The 22,275-nt window shown below is 35.3% G+C and overlaps 3 protein-coding genes across 4 annotated transcripts in view; 2 read left to right on the plus strand and 1 right to left on the minus strand.

Annotated features, from left to right (window-relative positions):
* The window catches only part of LOC133528874 (phosphatidylinositol transfer protein alpha isoform), a 42,902-nt gene extending 33,792 nt beyond the window's left edge, over positions 1–9,110 (minus strand). The window contains exons 1-3 of one of the 2 annotated variants that reach the window (XM_061866361.1): positions 8,925–9,110; positions 7,607–7,637; positions 5,081–5,192 (exon numbers count right to left, since the gene is read on the minus strand). In XM_061866361.1, coding sequence (XP_061722345.1) covers positions 5,081–5,192; positions 7,607–7,637; positions 8,925–8,941 — 160 coding nt within the window. In that variant the 5' untranslated portion in view covers positions 8,942–9,110. The remainder of the gene's footprint in view (positions 1–5,080; positions 5,193–7,606; positions 7,638–8,924) is intronic. The other variant, XM_061866362.1, reaches the window with a different exon arrangement.
* Positions 9,111–9,324: 214 nt separating this feature from the next.
* On the plus strand, positions 9,325–15,034 carry LOC133528877 (protein unc-119 homolog). Its single transcript, XM_061866365.1, has 3 exons — positions 9,325–9,900; positions 10,105–10,277; positions 11,333–15,034. Exons 1-3 carry the CDS (start codon positions 9,548–9,550, stop codon positions 11,449–11,451), a joined length of 645 nt encoding a protein of 214 aa, XP_061722349.1. The 5' UTR covers positions 9,325–9,547; the 3' UTR covers positions 11,452–15,034.
* Positions 15,035–17,073: 2,039 nt separating this feature from the next.
* LOC133528878 (ribonuclease H1-like) lies at positions 17,074–19,496 on the plus strand. Its single transcript, XM_061866366.1, has 2 exons — positions 17,074–17,662; positions 18,011–19,496. Exons 1-2 carry the CDS (start codon positions 17,281–17,283, stop codon positions 18,196–18,198), a joined length of 570 nt encoding a protein of 189 aa, XP_061722350.1. The 5' UTR covers positions 17,074–17,280; the 3' UTR covers positions 18,199–19,496.
* Positions 19,497–22,275: the final 2,779 nt, after the last annotated feature.

Here is a 22,275-nt window from a genome sequence, read left to right on the forward strand (position 1 = left end):
ACCGCAAAGAAAATTAAGCCCATACAGCCAAGTCTTCAGTTATAAAATTTTTCAATATTGGCTTTATTCGTAACGATGTTTTATTTATTTCGTTGCTGGTAGATATACATATATACAATAAGTAGAAGGTACCGAAAAGGAAAAAAGTAGAACTGTCTACAAAATACAAAAAGAAATGAGATCCCATCAAAAACAATACTTGTCAAAAAAACCAAGTCTCGCAACTCAGTTGTTCTGCGGTAAAAAGTTGTGAGATCCATGTAATACCAAGTCGGTTATTAATTTATTCAGTCTCTACTTAAGCGACTTTCTGTCTTAATACGTCCAGTCTCTAAGACCACGATCGTGGTCCATAACAATTGAAAATCAATTGTGTCTGGAATCTCCGTACTCGAAGCATTAAGTTGTTACGTAATAATTAACAGCATCTTATAGTGACGCATATCAATATTAAAATTCTTTAATGTTTTATATAAATACGAGGTGCGGTCCAAAAGTGTCCGGCCTAACAAAGAAAACAAGTAGATATATTTACAAAACCTTTTTTATTTTTCGATATAGTCCCCCTCTATTTCAACGCACTTTGCAGATCTCGTGATAAGCATTTCTATCCCCTTAAAAAAATACTCTGGAGTTTTGTCCTCAAAATGGGCGAAAACAGCTTGAGCCACTTCATCATCCGAAGAAAATCGTCTTCCCCTTAAGTCTGCCTTAAGTCTCGAGAACAGATAATAGTCGCTTGGGGCCAGGTCGGGGCTGTAAGGCGGGTGGCGAATTTCCTCGAAGCCACATTTTGTTACAGCAGCTTTGGCAATTGCAGCGGTGTGAACGGGAGCATTATCGTGGAGAAGCCGAACACCTCTACTGAGTTTTCCACGTCGCTTCTGCTTGATTGCCTCTCGTAATTGCTCAATAAGGGTGGCGTAGTAAGTGCCATTTACCGTGGTATTCCTTTCTTTTATATCAATCATTAGTATTCCGTGACAATCCCAGAATACCGTTGCCATTATCTTTTTGGTGGATTGCGTTACCTTGGCCTTTCTAGGCGGCCTTTCACCAAGACGGCGCCACTCCATCGATTCCCTTTTCGACAGAGGATCATAGTATAAAACCATGGTTTCATCTCCCGTAACAATCGACTCCAAATAACTTTTTCCGTAACGCCTATACGCATCTAAAACTTCTTGAGAACACGCTTTTCGCTCAGTTCGCTGCAAGCTCGAAAGAAGTTTGGGTACCCACCTAGCACTAACTTTATTCATGTGAAGATGTTCATGAAGAATCCTAAGTACTGAAGTTTTCGAAAGCCCGGTTGTTGCCGCTATTTCTTTAGTCTTAAGTCTTCGATCACTCAGAACTTCCTCTTCCACTAATTTGACACAGTCCTTGGTGAGTACTTCCACAGGCCGGCCGGAGCGAGGTTCGTCGTCAATGGACTCCCGCCCTAAACGAAACTGCTTACTCCATTCTTTTACCGTGGAAAATGACGGAGAAGTATCCCTGTACACGGCATCTAACCTTTTTTTTATATCGGTCGGACTGACCCCTTCCTTTGTCAGGAATTTGATCACGGAGCGATATTCCAATTTGAACATTTCGAAAATTCTTCGACTTACTATCGTTAAAACGCCGTGAAATCAAAACAACAACCAACAGAAATCCCAAAACCATACACGAAAAAGCAGAATAAATGACAATCGCGATGACATATTTTTTATTTTTTTTTAAGCCGCCAAATTTCTCCAGCCAGAAATTTTTGGACCGCACCTCGTATATTGAGACTTGGCCATCGCCTGAAAACACGTGTAAATTCAATCGCCTGAAAACACATGTAAATTCAATTATTTAGTGCGATGGCCAAGTCTCAATATATTTATATAAAACATTAAAGAATTTTAATATTGATATGCGTCACTATAAGATGCTGTTAATTATTACGTAACAACTTAATGCTTCGAGTACGGAGATTCCAGACACAATTGATTTTCAATTGTTATGGACCACGATCGTGGTCTTAGACAGTGGCGGATTTGCTGTGTTGGCCGCCCTAGGCCCCAGGCCTGGTAGTAACTACTAGCAGCCCCTTTCTCAGCACCCATCATATAGACTACCGCCTTGCTGCCGCCCCTAATGTCTTGCCGCCCTAGGCCCGGGCCTACTTGGCCTTAGGGCAAATCCGCCACTGGTCTTAGAGACTGGACGTATTAAGACAGAAAGTCGCTTAAGTAGAGACTGAATAAATTAATAACCGACTTGGTATTACATGGATCTCACAACTTTTTACCGCAGAACAACTGAGTTGCGAGACTTGGTTTTTTGACAAGTATTGATTTTGATGGGATATGGTTAACTATAATTACTCAAAATTTCAAAAGCTAATCTTGCGGGATTTAGGATTTATAACATTTCTAAGTTTTTTACCGATTTCTATGGAAATAGGGTTGTCAAGATTGACTTTAAGACATGATACAGTAATATAGTTTTTAACAGAAAATTTGAATTAACCAGTTAAATGAGAATCGTCTTCAGTCGTCAACATCATTATCATCATCATCTGAATGAAGTAGAATTTCTTCTGTGAGAATTAAATCCGTGCTTAACTCCAATTCCGACAAATCCGACTCCTCTGTTGCAATGGAAGAATTTGGTTCGATTGGTTTTAAAATGGCCAAAACTTTTGCCGGAATAGGCTGACGCTTTTGTTTACTTAAACGGTCTTTCAGGGAGAAATGTGAAATGTAAGGATCAGATGACTCTAACGCACGCCGAAAAAGATCTAGGATTGTAATTTGCTTATTGATTTTCCTCGTGTGGTGCTCTCTGTCATAACGCCAGAATTGTTCCTGGATTCACCGGCCTGGGTCAGCTCCTGCCGGGGCAAAGCAGCGTCATGGGTCTTTACCGGCACCATGACGCCTCACCCCCGCTCCTCCAGATATCATGTATAAGTATTGGGTTTCAGCAATTGCTTTACGAGGGCGGACCCCTTCCCAATACCACATGATATCCTTCATCAGAGATATAACGCAGTGCTATAACGATATGACCGTTCATTCTGCTGTAGAGTTAAGGCTTTTAGGCAAGACTATATTGGTCAGTAACATAACAACACATCCGTTGTGGTGTAACAATTTATCTTATAAATACTTAATGTACTTAATATATGCTTAAATATCAAAACAATACATATTAATCATTATAATTAATTGTATTTCCAGACATTGTAACTATGTAGGTATTCACCTAGGTACACCACCGGAGTTATGTGACAGCCCTGACCCAAATATTTAAAAATGCATATCTCGGCAATCCTGCGTTATTTTAATTCAATTTTTTTTTCAGTACCGCCTTTTATAGCATAGAACAGTTTCGTTTAGAAATAAAATGCTAGAAATGTAGGATTATCGAGCAAAAAAAAGTTTTTCAATATATTAAAAAAAGTTATATCGCCACCCAGAATAAGAAATTTTAACTTTATTTTGAAGAAAAGTATACTTCAATATATCCCTAATAGATATAAATTAGATTGACACAAAAAAGATGCACATAAAATAAGAAATTTCGTTTCTATGTTTTCTATGGACATTTCTCAAGTTTATGATTATCTCCAAAACTATGCATGATAGAAATTTTGGAGTTCATTCCGAGCTTTTATTTGACGAGACTAATGCGATAAATTAAACAATGAAAATAGTCAAATCAGATCGAAAATCCCACACTGTGCATATAGTCTATCAAGCCATTTCCGTCCGTATAAAAAAGCGGAAAATTTAAAACTTGTAGGCCGCGAAGGGATATCGTCCCATAGAAAATTTAAATTTCGCGCCTTTTTCTACTGACAAGCTTGTTTGACCGGCTATATTTAATATTATAATACTTGTTACAGAGCTTCGTACAGAATCATTTTAACTCTTATTTTGTATAATAATCATTAGATGCGACTGTCAATCAATCAATCACTCCTTGCAATAGCACATACATAAATGTATGCAAATAAAATTATAATGTAAATTCAAGCAACTATATAAGTATTAGACATTAGGATTGGGTGCTATAACATTTCTATATTTTTCAAATCAAATAGCAATCAGTCTAGTGCATCGCATGGGCGAATTCACTATCCAACAGTTCCCATCTAACGTAGCGAAACGGCAGGGATGGGGAAAACTTTGCGAATACCTACTAGGTGTAACACATATATTGTTACACCTTGTATAGAAAACTCATGCATTTTCTTGAGTTTAATAATCATAAAATACAAAGGGGGCACTAAGATTAAGTCAAACAGTGATGACGCCTCAAAGGTTTGTGATCCCTGGTCTCTAGGCGTATGATGGTAGTGGATATTGACGTGATCGTCCGACAGTGTCTTTTGTTTCCTCGCTATGCGTAATAGAACGTTTGCTTACATTGATAACTGCATCCATCATACGCCCTCTGATCGACCAAATACTTATGAACCTACTGAAATTGTCTAATGACAAGAGTAAACTAAAACATTTAATTACTAAAACCCACAAATTTTGGGTTACCTATATTTATATATTTATTTTATATATATAAGGGTATATTTTACCGGACCGGTTTATGGACTGTCACAAAGCTGACTCAAAACTTTGGCATGGACAGCTGGGGACGCATTTTTCTTTTTTCTTATTTTATAGTATTCATGACACTGGGTTAAAATTCGAAATAACCCAAAAGCAAGTACACTTTTTTCTGAAAGCCCCCTATTTACCGTATCTAGTTTTGTTTATGTGAGCTTGTAAACTAATATGTTAATTGTATAAGAGTATACATTTAGCATTTTAGCTTTATGATTGGGCTCAAAATTAAGATGCAGTAGGTTCAGAAAACGGAGAAGGCTACGTTTTTCGACAAATCGTATATTGCGCAAACCGTAACCTTTAGATTAATGTTTGATTGTATCCATTAACTGTAAATGTCATACGATAAATAATAAATTGATTGTAACTGTCAAGGCAACGATCTTCGACGAGACACTCCGAGAATCCATAGTCTAGACTGCTTTACACCCACTATCCGCCAATTGTATTATATCTATTAGATTAGCACTCACCGAGCAACGGGTAGTCTTTGAATGGTTCATTCTTTATGACTTCTATGCCCTCGCCGCCGCCGGTTTCGTTTTTGGAGACCTCCGCCACGCAGTATAGTTGGGCGACTTGATACTACAACAAAACATGAAATCGTTAGTTTATTAATATTGGGTAATATTTCTTTATTAACTCTAATGAGGTAAAAATCCCAAAGATTGTAATGGTGAAAACACTATAGCGTGTAAACAAAAGAAGGAACGGAAAAATTCGCACGCTTCTGGTAAGCTTCGGTAGCTTGGTTGGTTAAGAACAATTGGGCCGGTGTACAGTCACGGTCTTTAATTGTTGAGCAATTTAGGCTTCAAGCTAATTTGGTTGTTTAATACCGTAAGCATTATATAACCAAATTACCGGATCCGGATGGTTGTGTAGGGGCCATGGCCGACCGTTCTAGACAGCTCATTCAGTCGTCGGACTTCGGGCCGTCAACATCTGAGGATGCCTCGTAGAGGCAAAATACGTGTCGAGTTTTGTACTTTCGGTGGTGGATTCTTATATTTATTTTTTGCGATGGGTGGGAACATTAATTGCATGTAAGAATACGCAAGTAAGTATAACGGGTTAGCATGGATCGACTAGCACGTTATCTTTACGAGGATTAACAAAGTAACATTTTTTGTTTTAACAACCAAATTAGCTTGAACCCTAAATATTAATAAACAATTTCATTTCATTTCATTTATTTCGTTGTAAAATCATGTACCTACATAAAATCTAAAAGGTGTTAAATAAGTAATAATGTCAGTCCATGACGCCCTGCTAGGGCACACAACATACTTATAACTAATTAAATTAGGCCAAAACAAAACAAAAATATTAAAATAAAAATAATTAAAACAAAATAATTTAAATTAAAGTAGAAATAACACAAAAATCAATAAATGCATAAAATAAATCAGATCAATCATTAATTAAAACAAATTCAGTCAAAGTAAATTTAGTAACTATTGCAGTCCAATTACTTAAAATAAGATTCAATTACGTTTATAATAAATTATTATCATTTAGGAAATCTTTTACAGAGTAATAAAAATTTTCTATTAATAATTTTTCTAGCTTGTTTTTAAATACAGCGTGTCGAGGTTCTTGTTTAATGGAATTTGGGATCTTATTAGTAATTACGATACAATTGTACTGTGGGCTATTTTTATACATTTGTAAATTGCATTTTGGGACCAAGAGTTTATTTCTGTACTGCTCTCTAGTTCTCTGCTTATCTTGCTTCACTTCGAATAAGTGGGGGTTTTCACGAACAAAGAGGGCACATTGTAGTATATAAATAGAGGGCAATGTCAATAATCCATACTGAATAAAATATTGGCTACAACTGTTTGGAAAACGCACATTTGCAAGGACGCGTACACACTTTTTTTGCATTACAAACAGTTGTTTCGCTTCGGTGCTACCCCCATATCTCGGTGCATATCTGAGCCATGCGCATGCGTTTGCGTAGTACGCAGATAATGCACATTCAAAATTAGTATTTGATTTTAGTATATAAAGGGCATATATAAATTTTGACATTTTAATTAAGGGCCCTGACCGTACCAAAAGGTCGCAAGTCCGTGTCTTGCAATAATAACAAGATAACTCGGATAAATTCATTGCAATTATTATATCCTTAATCAAGCGCCGAAAGTTAAAATACATTCTAGATAGCAATGCACGAAACTGACAATTTTTTTTTGCAGTTTGTATGTCTCTGGAAAAACCTAATTTTTGCATGCTAATTAGGAAGTTTATGAGCAGAGTACAGTAATTAGAGAGAAATTAACGAATTACAAATTAGGTATTGTTTTGGAACAGCCTTTATGTAAAATAGTACTTCAGGTTACGTAACCTCATTGAATAGCATGTAACTCCATATGATTTTGTATAATAATAACACATTGATATTTTTTATCATAATTAACAGATACAGCATGGAATGGAAAGTACAGAGTATACAGTGAAGTTCAATATAAATTGGATAAATTGCAAATAATGTAAACAAACCAATTTTACTCCATTACTTTGTAATCTTGCACTTTTTAAGGACAACCATGACCTTATCAACAGTTGATATCCTCGAGCAACACATGGCGGTGCATGTTGTGACTCGTCCGTACACAATAAATGATTGAGATGTGCAAGATTTGCCTTTGACATGTGTCATTTTCTATATATTTGTGTCATAATTACAGATTGAATTGTGAGTGAGAAGTGCGACTATGTGCATGTTTCCCCCTGCAAAAAATTGCAGAATAATTTGTATGGTAAGATATCGCTTGGGCTCCTCCCTTTCGACGTGTTGAAAGCTGGTCATGCATTTTATTCATATCATTTTCAGTTATAATTATGATGATGATTATTATTTCAGTGAAACTACCTTCGTAAGAATTTAAGGTTATATGTCAAATGCTAACAAAGTTTGCCATATTTGTTTACATTACTTGCATTTTCTATTGAACTATACTTAAGATGAATATAAGATTTGAATAACTCACCTCTTCAACTGTTAAGGGTAGTGTGACACGGCTGGAAAATAAAATAGTTTTGTTAGTTCTTATACAACTTTACTGGAGAATGGAATTGGGAGACATTGTAATTATCTACTCCTCAAACTTAGCATGAATAAGACGCATTAGGTTGTGTCACATTCCACTACTATATCAATCATTCTTATAAAACTACAACTGGCTCTGAAAAATCCAAAGTTCATTAAGCGTTGGCATTCACAATATTTTGAACTGTAGCCCCAATGTTGTCTTAAACTAATTAATTCCTATAGTTCGTGTCATCCATGATGACATGCAAATTTGTCAAATCAAACCTTTAATAACATGACAATACAAGTCAAGGCACGCATCTTTGTGAATGACACAATCTATACTTGTAGCTACTTTTTGAAAATGTTTGCATCCTGCAATATAAATATTACAAATATTTTACAGGCATATACAAGCTGTAACAAAAATAGTGGGGATCTGCTTAAGGGCAAATTCGGTATTGTGTTCTGTAAGGTGGGTTGGCCGATTTGGACAAAAAAAAAATTGCATCAAAATTTGGTAAATTGGCAGCTGTCCCTAACTATACTATTTATACAGGAGCCACAATTTGGGCCATTGCTAGCCAATAGAATTAAAAGAAAAAATAATAATTTAAATACCAGAACAAACATTATCAATTATATCAAAAAGGAAATTTCAATATAAGACTTAAGATAACTAGCAAGATAGATTTCAACATCTTACAATATGGCTACATTTTTAGCAAATGATTTATTCCTTGTTTACATAGGCTGATTAGATTTAGGAAGGTAAGAGATAATTTGGTATTTATTAAATTGCTAGTAAGAGTAGTAAGTAAAGATTACTTCTTACTATGCTTACATGTACAAAAGACAAGATGTTACGGTGCAGACTCCAGGCACAAAAGTAGAAATGATCAGTGGAAAACAGTACCTTATCTTTCAGATATTACGTGTAAAAACAAAAAAATAGGTAAGAGTAATAAATAAGCTTGGCAACAAATGTTATTAATATGTAGCTGAAGATATTCGAATCATCCGAAATTTGCTGAAACGGCCATCTGTCAGATAGACCTTGACCTGAAGGTCTGTCACTGTCAGGCAATTTCATTCCTCGTCCTGACTTGAATTGATAAAACAAAATCCACGATAATTAAAGCCTTAAAGACATGCAGATCAAATATCTCAATGATATCTACTGATAAGAAAGTATACCCTTAAAACCTGTGCCACGAATTGTGTAAAAATCGATTTATTATTCCGAACTAGACTTAACCTTGACAAAAAGTACTCACTATTCTTTGATAAGCATCTTGTATATTTATTTTGTTTCACTTAAATGCACATTAGACCAAACAGTCCACACTCACGACAAATTAACTTATCACAGAACCAGACTTGAGCGATGGCCCGATTATTGTAATTTTAATCTATGACCAATCTTCTACGAGCGAATTATGACAGGGCGCATGCTTCGTGACGCAACGGATATTACGTCAACATTTTCAGATGCGTTCAAGATATGTTCTTTCAATGTGTATATTATGCTTTACGCGTGTGCATGTATTCAAGAGATCTATTAATAAGATGTTGGCATAAAAACAATTTATTTATTATATTTCATTTTATATATTAATATATATTTTTAAACATCCGTGAATACTAAAGTGTTTAATCTGTGGTCAGGTAAAATCAAATTGAAATTTGACGTGACGTGCGTCGATAGTGACGTACGTGTGGTGAGCGGTGAGCAAACAATTTTTTCTCACGCGAAGAGCTGCATGTTGTCCGATTGCTAATCTAATTCCAAAGAAAATGCACTGATACATTTACATACGTTGGCCTTTTAATTAAATTACTTACTGTGCCTATACCTTTTGAGATAGTTTCAAGTCATCGGAAGACTGCGGTTACCAATATGAGTTTAGTAGGAAAAAAGTGCGAATCAATATCCTTATTGGAATCGAATACAGAAGACGTAATACCGAGTGATATTACTCCTGAAGATGTTTTGAGGCTGGATAGAATCACTGACACATATCTGTGCAGCCCTGAGGCTAATGTATACGATATAGATTTTACGCGATTCAAGATCCGTGATCTAGAAAGTGGGACAGTGTTGTTCGAGATAGCGAAACCGCCGACGGACTTCGGTGTGGACAGCGAGGGCGCTGAGGACGCTCCCGAGGAACCCTTGGACCCGAACGCGGGCAGATTCGTGCGATATCAGTTCACCCCGCAATTTTTAAAGTTGAAGACTGTTGGGGCCACGTATGTTAAATTTATCGTCTTTGTTTTCATTGTTAAATTAAAAGCATTTACTAATAAACCAGTGAACACAGAATAAAGATTGAACTATGTGCATGTAGAAAGCACTCTTTGACTTCTAAAATGTTAGCATAACATAATAACTAAATCTGTGTGAATGTATTTTGTTATAATTATTGATTATTGTATGACCAAATATTATTTTAGTGTGGAGTTCACGGTTGGCTCGCGTCCTGTCAACCACTTTAGAATGATTGAGAAGCACTTCTTCAGAGACACCCTTCTGAAGACATTTGACTTTGAGTTTGGATTCTGCATTCCATTCTCCAGGAACACTTGTGAACACATATATGAGTTTCCTACACTGCCACCAGATCTAGGTAAAGTTTAATTTTACAATTTGTATAATTACTAGCCTCTGCTTGCTACTTCACCCATATACTCCTCATAACCTAGTCAGTAGTGACTCTGCCTACAAAGCAAATATATAGCTATTATCGTGATCTAGTTCTCACAACACAAGCGTTACTGAGCTTGCTATGATAAGTCAATCTATGTAAAGATTGTCCTATGATATTGATTTATTTTCACCACATAAGGGATAGATTTTCCAAAAATCTTTTCTCTACTTATAACATTTGATGAAAATATGCTAAGGCTATGCATTGTCTCTATATCTATGTTCATAATGTGAAAAAGGTAACTCAAAGCACAATTTTGGAGTAATATTTAAAATGTTAAAAAATTATAAATAAAATCATTCCTCGCGATACAGGCTTAGCCTAGTGCGGCGACTCCTGGAAACTCTGTTGTCAATCTAGTTATGCAGTAACTCCTAAAAACAACCGCTGTATACTTTTTCTGTGTCCTTTTTTGTGCAACAAACATATTTTTATCTTTATCTTTATTCCACTGTTTGTAATTTTTTTTTCTTCATTTTAATAGGTATACAAAAGTTTTACCATACTGAAGTCAGTTTATTGGCGAATAGTGCACTATTATTATAAGTACTTTGTGCATTATACCTAATAAGTATAGAACAAAACTGTATATATTTAGGTTAAGATTAAACTGAATTTCTATGAAAATTCTTTTATCTTAGGTAATTTTGACAGTAGACATTTGACGACCAGTTTGGCCTAGTGGGTAGTGACCCTGCCTACGAAGCCGATGGTCCCAGGTTCAAATCCTGGTAAGGGCATTTATTCGGTGATGAGCATGGATATTTGTTCCCGAGTCATGGGTGTTTTCTATGTATTTAAGTATTTATAAATATTTATATATTATATATATCATTGTCTAAGTAGCCTCAACACAAGCCTTATTGAGCTTACTGTGGGACTTAGTCAATTTGTGTACTTATGTCCTATAATATTTATTTATTTATTATTTATTTATTCTGTAAATGATTAACACAATCATTTTTGTATTTCAGTTGAAGAAATGATTGCAGCACCATTCGAGACATGTTCGGATAGCTTCTACTTTGTGGACAACCAGCTGGTCATGCATAACAAGGCTGATTACGCCTACAATGGAGGTATCAACAACTAAAGATTAAATTGAAGCTGCAATGTAACAGACCAAGTTTTTAATGGTAAATGCCACTTGGCCAGTAACTATGGGTGTCATGCTCTAGCACAGGGGTTGGCATACAGTGGCTAAAAAGCTTAAGATGGCTTTGTTGGGTTCCGTACCAAAAAAATAAAGATAAACCCTTATGGTGCGACTCTGTCTCTTTGTAACATGGCTAAATATCTTGGAAACTAGTTATCGAGAATCGTTATAAATTAGACAAAGCCAGACACATTGAAAGTGTATTTTTTATTTATTTTAAGGTGCAATGACTGTTCTTCTGGTGCCCCAAAAGTTAGCATTTAACTTTATTATTCTTTAATGTCTCCAAGATTCCCAAAATGGCCCTAAAGATATAGTAAGACACCCATAGTTTCTTACGTTTAAGTGTGCCGTAATACATCACAATTATTGCAAAAACATTTAAATTTTCGTGTTTTCACAATCTTTTAATGATTGGCACTAAACTTTTTAAAACATTGGATTTTGTCCAAGACATAATTTGCAATTAATATTTTGATATTCCAGTATAGAATACAAGGAATGTTTTTCTCACATACACTATGTGTAACAAATGATCTCAAAATTTGTATTTATTTGAATTATATAATGCTCTAAGCAATTATTGGTTTCATATTTAAGAACTGAATACAGATATCTTAATCATTTCACTATTAATGTGTTCAATATAATGGTATTAAAAATGGGTATACAAAGTTGAAATGTATGAAAATATTATTTCATGTACCATAGAGAAATAAGAAGTAATAGAGTGCTCACTCCATACATCAGTTTTGGTTATAACCAGAGTAACAGGAACTCTATTTTCAACTCCTACACTTATCTGGTTATAATATTAGCTGAAAATCGTTGAGCATTAGACTTTTTGTTTGCCGCGATATCTATTGTCGAGTAGCAGTACTGAGAGTTCCGCTACTTGATGCTAGATGTCGACTGTGAATATAATAATCATTTTGGTACCAAAACTGATGTATGGAGTGAGCACTCTATTACTTCTTATTTCTCTATGCTTGTACTGATAAATCATGGACATGAGAAATAGATCATTAATAGAAACTGAACATATACATCGTTTTTACTATTCCAAACTGTTAGAAGTGTTTTGAAATTTTACTTTATATTACATTTGCGCCTAGCATTTGTAATGGACTTTTAATAAGTTATCACTAGTGCACCCAAAGTTTGATGTTCACTGAATTTTTGTATTTTATTTATATTAGAGTGACTCTAATCTAGCTCTTATAATATTACTAGTGTCGTTATTATAAAAGGCGTGATATGTATTGAAAAGGATTAGAATTTATGTACATAATTCACTGGAAAGTGTGGCTAGGGTACAGTTGCAGTGGGATTATTCTATTTCTCTCAATGTAGCTTTGTTATTTTTATTTTATTTATTATTGCGGAAGAAATACCAAAAAAATACAAGAAATATAGAATACACACAAGCCATTTCTTCAACAGTTTCTACTTATAGAATAATAAAATTATTTGTTGCTCAAATCAGACTTATACAATTTGGTTCAGCTTCGTAAAGTAGGTTTAAGTTATTAATATATGTATTATTTTATCATGTAATAATCCTTCATGATTCACATGTCCTACCACGTTTTATAATAATCATCTATGATTTTTTCAGATTTTAGAAATAGTTCAAATATATAAATTTGGCGCAGAATAGAAAATTGTGACATTAATTTTTGATTTAAGGTGGTTGTATGGTTAAACCTCAACTAATCTTAAAGTCTAGAGAAAAAGAATATTACCACTACTATTAGATGTTAAAATGTGTGCTTAACCAGTTATATCTAGTCATTATTGTAAGTCTACCAGATTGAATTTGAATATAGGTACAGAAAATTGCAATGAGATGAGAGGGAACAGAAGGATAAACAATATGTTAACTACAGGGACTGAGAATTCTAAAAGGGTATTTACATATAAAAAAGATTGTATATGTATGGCATCACTTGTTATCAAGTGAATATAAAACGAAAAAGATGTATGTACAGGGGTGACCCCCCGCATAGATCTGATTGTATGCAGTGGAGGTCACCTCTCTCTGCAGCTGACTGTACTTAAAAGATAACTGTTATGAATAAGTCATATGGTAATTACAACGTAAATGCTCATTTCTAATGGTGTTATGAATTAAAATTTTGTAAATTACCATTCATGCCAGTTCTCATTCAGTGCTAGTTCTTTCTTGTAACACAATCTGAGAAATTAAAGCCTTGAAAGTTTGAATGTATACTTACATCACATAATCGTTGAAAAATCAACATAATTATCTGGTTACAGAGTGACCCTCGTTTTGTTATTTTTTCTTCTAAATTATAATACGCGATAAAAATCAATGCAATTTAAGTGTTTCGATAATAATTAAAATTAAAAAGGGATTAAATGAAAAACACAAAAATATTGTCTCCTTTTATGCCGTCCAACATTGTTTACAAGCATCCTTGCTGAATAATAAATGTAAAACAGTAAAATGTGTTCATTTCATGTTTTGTAATTTAAATATTTAATGTTGCTCATGAGTCTACTAGCCTTAACATGTGGCGGCCAGTAATATGGTGTTTCCCTTGTCACTGACAACGTCGTGCCACAAGATTGTAACAGATGGCGCTAGCACGTTCTACATCGCGTCTACGGAGTTCCGATTGTCAATTACTATAATATATAACTCGTAACCAACTTTCAGTGGACTTCGGTCCCCAGGTACAACACCCGCCTGGAGAGAGTACTCTATATTGGGCCTCTCTACCTTCATACGTTCTATTTAGGTGCTTGCAAAATAATTATCAGAGAAATAAATCAATCAGCCGTTCTTTCTTCATCTCAATAAAGTAACCAAGCAGACTTTGATTGTATTCGGATATCCAACGAATCGCCAGGTCCTTGTTAATAATTATAACAAAACCACAAAAGTAAATTGATGCTATATTTTCTTCAATTAGGTAGAAGCAACGATTATCTGCCTGGGTGAGAAATTGAGAACGCAACGAGGAAAACATTTGAGATATGAGAGATATTTTCAAAAGTGATAGTTTAAGATTGTATAAAACGTATCTTGAAATATGAAATAAATCCTCAAAACTGCGCAAAATTAAATCCTAATTTATGAGAATAACCCATGTATAACAAATATGGAAATGCCAGTTACCAGTTTGTTTAATTAAAATTGATTACATTGTGTGATTTTATATTATAAATAATAAGTAAGTGTATTAGGTAATTCATTAGAAACTTTATTTTGGTGTCGTCTAATCGGCAGCCATCGCTTGAAACACTCGCTCCGCTCAAGATAATTTTCTTGCCCGGGTCCAACAATTATTTTTTTCCTTTGTGAAAATAGTACAGATTTATTGTAACCAAATTGGGTCACGATCTCTCCAGAAAAGCTTTACTATTTAGAAATGCATTCATTCGTTGAAACTTTTAGTTCCATATAATTATATAATATTAAATGTGTTTGTATTTGTACCACGTCACTGGCATCACCTCACTAGTTTTGTCAAAAATAAAACGTTTGAAAACATTTAGTTGTATAATTTACCTACTTGGAGATTATAATTCAATCAGTAGATTGATACTATAGAGAAGACAAGGGGGGAGATGATAAGTATTGTAGAGTCAGTGCAGAGTAGATAAATATGGTGAAGTACAGAAAGCGTTTCAGCACAAAATAAGTAATACAGTGTTTATTTAGTCACCTGCAATAATTTACGGGCTGAATATGTAGGTCATACTGAGCAACTTTTACTATGGGGTCAACCCCAAAATCGCGAAAGAAATTTTTACTCCCATACGAAAAGTCAAGGTCGGACAGTCAAAATGTATGAAACAGCCAATATTTTTTTCGCCATTTCGGGTTTGGGCCCTATGTGAAAGTAGCTCAGTATGACCTATATATTCACCCCGTAAATTATTGCACGTGACTAAATAAAAAAAAGTGTGCACTGGTAATTTCCCGTCGCAAATAGTACCTATAACGTTTCCTTTATTGGCAATCAATTTTTCGAACTAAAAACCTAATTTGATCACTAGCGAAAACCGAAATTCTCAAATTGTGGGGATTTTTCCCTTTTACTGTAATGAACGCGTAATTAGAGAACTTCGATTTTGCCCAGACAGGCAACTATGCGGTGTAATGAGATAGCAAAATCGCTTGCTTCCTCTAAAGCATAACGTAGCATACTTCATCCCTGACGCTTGGCAAGTCTCGGCAAGCATGTAAATCAGGTGTTAAACTGGTGCATGGTAAAGGGCCATTACATTCCCACCATATTTACACCCTATGCAAAAATATCAAAATGTTTTAGCAATTAGATACAAAGTAGTTTTGTACATGTCTAATATTGTAAAAGATGAGTAAGATGACATATGCTGATATTTGGTGAAACGGAAAAATACTCTTACTCGAGTCTCAGAGGGCCTATTGCGAAAACCGAAATTTGCAGATTGCGGGGATCTTTCTCTTTTACTCCAATGAAGGAGTAATTCAAGGCCCCCATTGTCTGTTCTCAGTACAGAATTTGATACTCGAGCCGTAGCCATTTAGGTGGTGGGGAAGCTGTGTATTGTGCGTTTAGGGATGCAGATTTATCGATTTTAATCATGTTATACCTACTTATATCGATAATCTCTACACAGCGGAACAGAATAGCGATTAATTGAAGCTTCGATGTCTTTACTAAAAATTAACATCTTATAAATGCTAAGGGATAGTGAATACTTTATGATATAATAAAATAACTCAATTATTGCGGAAAACATATTTTAGTTGGTTTTGGCCGGTGTACCATGGATTTCCGCCGTTGATTGAACTCTTAAAATCGGACTGGTTAATAAGACTAAAAAGAGTAAAAAGCTGTGTGATAATGGTTATCTGTTCATTTTAGGTATTTTAAATCCTTTTATGTAAAAAATAATTATTATAAAAAAAAAAAAAACCGCCTGCACTAGCCTGCACACTAAAAAAGAGGAAAAGTATCGCAGGCGGGGACCAACAACCAAAATGACTATAAGTAACCCTCTGTTGGTCCCCGCCTGCGATACTTATCATCAACAACAATATTCTTGTGGGGCTTGTTTTCCTCTTTTTTAGTGTGCAGTCGGGTGTTTTTTTTTGTAATATCTTTTTTTTTATAACTTTTTAGTTACCCCCAATAAAACATCCTATGACACTCTCGTAATGAAGACGAATCTAACGATACCTCATACATCAAAATCCATCAAGCCGTTTAGGCTACAGGAGGCTACAAAGAAACATACATACATACACTCGAAAAACATTACCCTCCTCCCATTGGCAGTCGGGTGAAAATTAAAATTGTAAAAGATGCTGATAGTTTATCGATATGACTTTATCAACATGACCAAAGCATTTGGTTACTCATTGTTAATCGTATATGAAGAATTAGCTATGAATTAGCTATGTTTGTGAGGCTACGGTGACAGCTGGCTTAGACTCCATCTTTAGGAACATTATATCTATGTGCTATGGCGTAATTAGAGTGACTGAGAAAGATGCCGCCATTGCGAACTTCAATTTTCGCGGTTATAGCCCTGATTTAGTGTGGATGTAATTGGCCCTATGTTCGGTACTTTCTAGACATATTGTAGTCTATGGTTTTAAACAAACGATCATACTTCCTGTCCTCTATGCATTCTCTTGACTTGACTTCCTCGAATGTCGGGTATTTCGAAGAACGCTGACCAAGGTTTTATTTTATTGCTCACATGTTGAAATTTGAAACCGGATTCCGGCGGTCGGATTAGTGAATGCTGAATAAGTTAACTCATTTGTCGAGAACCCCTTGCTTCATAATGTCGTACTACTCGAATAAAAACTATTATGGAAATAGTTCAAGGAATAACAATCGCGGATTTGAAAGAGACCATGATGGTTACGCACAAGTTTATACGGATGGCGCATGCTCATCCAACGGCCAGGAAGGAGCTCGAGCTGGTTATGGAGTCTACTGGGGCGAAAACAACCGTTTCAACAGGAGCCAGCCAGTTTCCGGCAGGGCCACGAACAACACCGCAGAAATACAAGCGGCTACGGAAGCCATGAGGACCGCACGCGAAAACGGATTAACCAAACTGGCCATTAACACTGACTCGAAGTTTCTCATGGATTCGGCTACTAAATGGATACCTGGTATGTTTGTTTCCTTACTTTAATAATTGTACTATTGGTGTTTGGGGCTGCTGCGCATTACAAGTTTTACTACTGCCGCCATGACTCCATGTCCCTCAATTTATATACATACTCTTACACCTTTCTTGCATTAATAATAACCATAAGTAGTTGGGTTTTTCGATAAATAGGCATCCAAATTTTTGTTTGAGTGGCCTTGTGTAAGAATTTTAATCATCCTAATTAATATCAAGCAAGGTTGACCCAATATTTAAGTCCCTATGATTAGCCATGTAATGTGATAGTCCCCCTACCATGGACTTATACATTATGAAGTATATTAATTTATTTTATAAATTGCCTTAATAGGTTGGCAAGATAACGGCTGGAGGACTGCATCTGGAGAGCCTGTAAAGAATCAAGCCGACTTCAAAGAGATGGTGCGGGCACAGGAAAATCTTGATGTTAAATGGAACTATGTCAAGGCTCATGATGGAAGTCATGGCAATGAGATGGCCGACAGGCTTGCTAAGGAGGGTGCCGCTAGGTATAAGTAACTAATGTTACATACTATCTTTGCTTTTATCTCTGTATAGAGATTAATTATTACATATAGAATGTTGATTTAACTGAAGGTTTATTCTCATCGAGAGATTAATTGTTTACATTAAGTGTTGATTTAAGTGTACTTCTCTAAAAAACTGTGGTCCTTATACCACCAATATTCATTATATCTATTTTTTTCTTTTTTTAAATCTATGTTGCCAATGAGCCTGTGTCTTTTTTACATACTTTTATATGCCCAGTCTTTCTGTCTGCCCTGCCCAATTGATTTGTCTTAATTATTCAATTAATCACCGAGCTTAACAATTACCTTGTAGTTGCTGCTTTCCATTAGGGTTAATTCACAATTAGGCGGGTCTATGCAGCCATGTTCTAAGGAAATAGCTGTGACTGAATGTGGAGAGTTGCCTTGTTTAAGGCAAACAGACATGTAGGCACAATGCCTCGGGCGTTGCATGTCTAGGCAACTACTCGGATCAGTGTTGGCTGAATGTTAATTCGTGTTGTAACACATGGTTACAGTTTACGGTTCAATTTGTAATGGTTAATGGTCAATTAACGGTCGGCCAACACTGACTCGGACCAAGGCATGCAGATAGCTTGATCTGCGTGAACCTGACTTTTATGTGACTGTTTCCACCTGATATGAGCAAGGAAGCATAGTGGGGAATTGTTTGTTAAGAACCAATAGTCACTTAATTTGCCTATATTTGCTTAACACAGCTCTAGTGGACAATATTCTTTTGGTACTTAACATATCATCACATGTCTCTGGTGGAAGCTATATTGCCCCTTTTAGACATGTGGTTGGACTAGTAGTATGTACAGGCTCTTAGTTCACATATAGTTTGTGTCATCCACGATCATGCACAGATGTGTCAAATCTAACCTTCAATAACATGACATTACGAGTCAAGGCAAGGTGTCTTCGTGAATGACACAATAGGGACCAATGTTTAAGGGCAGGCAGTAAGAGGTGTTTTGATTAGATTAATCAATAAATAGTTAAGTTTTGATTACTCTTCTATGTGATTGTTATTATGATTAAAAATGTTTAAAAGTGGGTAATTGTAAAATTCAGTGTAATGTATTACATGTTTTTTGTATGTACAGTCAGCGTCAAATACTTTGTAGCAACCTAAGTAGCCAAATAGTTCGGTACACCATATATTTACTATGGTGTACCAAACTATTTGGCCACTTTGACTGCTACAAAGTATTTGACGCTGACTGTACCACTGATGTCACCTTACCCCACTATTTTTATAGTAAATAAAACACGTTATAAAACTTTCAGTTGTATCATTCATCTCACCGGTAGGACTATTATTTATTCTGTGGTATAGGTAATAACTTGTAGCTGAGATTAGATGGTGTTTTCTCATTTTTTCCCACCCCACGTGACCGTCGTCTTGTATACGCAGGGATAGATGGGAATGATTCATATGAATGTACCTATACCCATCTGTGCCCATGCTTTTATTAATTTATTTGTCTACCTTGCTTTAAAAAAATATTAAGTCATAAAACAATTTTTTAAATGTGCGTCCCTCTTCGTTAACACTTTTAATCTAAAAGACATTTAGAGGAAAGGGGACGGCCGCTTCTGCATTCAAACGTAGTCCCCATTTTCCTCTCTGGATATTGGCATAACGGAAAATATATTTACATAATTTGATGGATAAACCTGTTATGTCCCTACGTTTGACTTTTTTAGATTTTCTAACTATTCTAAAAATTAGGAGCGAAAAACAAAGAAGTCAGAATGGCGGATCCGCGAATAAAGATAAATGAAAAGCATACCATATTTTTGTACCTAATTTGTACTATTTAGTATCTCCGTTAAAAAAAATTGTACCTCACGGTACATAAAGTTATCATAAAAAAAAAACAGTAGGTACACCCGCCATCCTGACAGTCAGAATGGCGGGTGTACTTTATTACGCTATGTTCCCGTGGTTATAGATAAATTCTACAAAGCAGAATTTTTGTACCTTCATATTAAATTATAATGAGTCATTTTATTTGTGGTTTCCAAGTTTTACTCATTTTATATTTTGCTTGCTATTACAATTTGTCATGCGTTATAATTTTTCAAGTTATTGATCTAATTTTCAAGAAAAAAATTAGTACCTTTAATGTTTAATCTGTTAAGTTCAAATAACTCAGAAAATCATGTCTTGAATTGAAATTAGACGTGGGAGCAATGATTTTCCCTACAAACGTAGTGCCCCATTTTCCTCTCTGGATATTGAAATTTTGGAAAATATTTTACATAGTCTGATGTATATGAACCATAGCTATGCCTCTACTTTCGACTTTTTTAGATTTTAGTATTATTATAAAAATTAGGAGCGAATAACAGATTTCATATACAACTGTAAATGCTTCTAACCCCTTTAATAATTAAAAAAATCAAACGTAGGGGCATAGCTGTGGCATACAACAACTTGTGTCAAAATATTTTCAATAATGTTAATATCCAGAAGGGAAAATGAGGCCTACGTTTGTATGAAAAGGTGATTTCGCGTGGGTCCTCCACTTTCGTCTTACCCATTCGTGGCTAGGACTCAATACGCCGGGCCACCATACAAACCGTTTTTAGTTAAAACGTATGACTCAGCTTATGGGTCTCTGGCCTGGCGCACACGGAACATCAATCGCCGCTTATGAAGCCGGCTAGTTGAACAACATTATGTAACATTTTTTCCAACAACCTTTTTTTGTACCTCTCAAAAAAAATTGTAGTTTGTAGAAATTATCATTTTTACTTTTTGCTTTGCTTAACATATTTAGCTTGCTGTGGTTGTTGTTGATGTGTTTTGGGTCAAATTGTGACTAAATAATATTTCCCATATTACTCCAAAATACATCTCTAACAAGGGGGATGGGATGAATCACGTCTTCAACTCTTGTGAAAAATAACATATGAAGGATAATACCGCCGCTCGGATACATTCATTGTTTATTGTGTTAAGCGTGTCCGATAAGCTTACACCTGGGCGGCTACCGGGAACAAACGTTTATCAAAACAATAGTAACGATAGAGCATTAAAATGTATAATAGTACCTACTTACATTCTAATCTACCGTAGAAACCACGAAGAAGAAGAGAATATTATGATTATGACATAAAAGTACTGTGGGAGAAAATACACGAGTATTGCCTTACCCCTCACACAAAAAGAAAATTATTATACTACGGTTTGGTAAATGTTGCTTGCCGTCATCGAAACAGTAAGCGGTTGTAAAATGATACAATATCAAACAGCTTCAACATAAAATAAGCTTTAAAACTAGCCAATACATTTTATTTTAGCCTGCTACGGAAAAAAATGTAGTTTTTACAAGTAGCGCCAGGCCACGGTGACCCATACCCTGAGCCATGTCAATAACTTATAAAATATACATATTTTTGGTATCCTTGAAATATGAATTTCTCTGTTTGTTTGCATCGAGTATGTATCTAGATTTACAGTATATTTACTATATTGCACTGATAGTAAACCAAAGTTGAATATTCCAGTCTCTATTTGCATTAATAAAACGTGTTTATAATTTAATATCGTAATATACCTTATAGAAATGGTTGTTTGTTTTGTGGATACGTTCGATATTAGGTACGTCAAATTATGTTTCGTTTATGTTTAAATCAGAATTTCTTCAAGACTCACATGTGAGTCACTGGCCCTGTGGAACTGTTTGAGCATGACCCATAAGCAGAGTCGCTGGCCCTAAATGGGTTAAGTGCCAATTACATCCACACTTTATCAGGACCCGATTTCAATTAAAGACAAAGTATTTTTTACATTTCAAATATTGTTAACGATGTGCTGATATTCCTTAAACGAAAACGATTATCAGGCCCGTAATCAGGACTGATTTCGGGCCCGAAATTGGGAAGTGTGGATGTAATTGGCGTTTACCCTGGAACACGAAGTGGCCCTAAATAATATTAGATATTGAAGGAGCAGATCACGCTCGACGTTAACTTTTTCGTTGTAAATAAAATCAAGTACTTACAAATCTCATAGGCGGTCTTGAGACTTGTCCAGCGTGATAAGCGCCTT

The sequence above is a fragment of the Cydia pomonella genome, chromosome 20, assembly GCF_033807575.1.
Source record: "Cydia pomonella isolate Wapato2018A chromosome 20, ilCydPomo1, whole genome shotgun sequence".
Classification (NCBI taxonomy): Eukaryota; Metazoa; Arthropoda; class Insecta; order Lepidoptera; family Tortricidae; genus Cydia; species Cydia pomonella.

What these genes read in the sequence shown, in the direction of transcription:
- LOC133528877 (XM_061866365.1), top strand. Translation starts at nt 9,548, where the DNA reads ATGAGTTTAGTAGGAAAAAAGTGCGAATCAATATCCTTATTGGAATCG. An exon ending in TTGAAGACTGTTGGGGCCAC is followed by an intron (nt 9,901 to 10,104) that starts GTATGTTAAATT and finishes ATATTATTTTAG; the next exon opens with TGTGGAGTTCACGGTTGGCT. An exon ending in TACACTGCCACCAGATCTAG is followed by an intron (nt 10,278 to 11,332) that starts GTAAAGTTTAAT and finishes TTTGTATTTCAG; the next exon opens with TTGAAGAAATGATTGCAGCA.
- LOC133528878 (XM_061866366.1), top strand. Translation starts at nt 17,281, where the DNA reads ATGCTGAATAAGTTAACTCATTTGTCGAGAACCCCTTGCTTCATAATG. An exon ending in GGCTACTAAATGGATACCTG is followed by an intron (nt 17,663 to 18,010) that starts GTATGTTTGTTT and finishes TTGCCTTAATAG; the next exon opens with GTTGGCAAGATAACGGCTGG.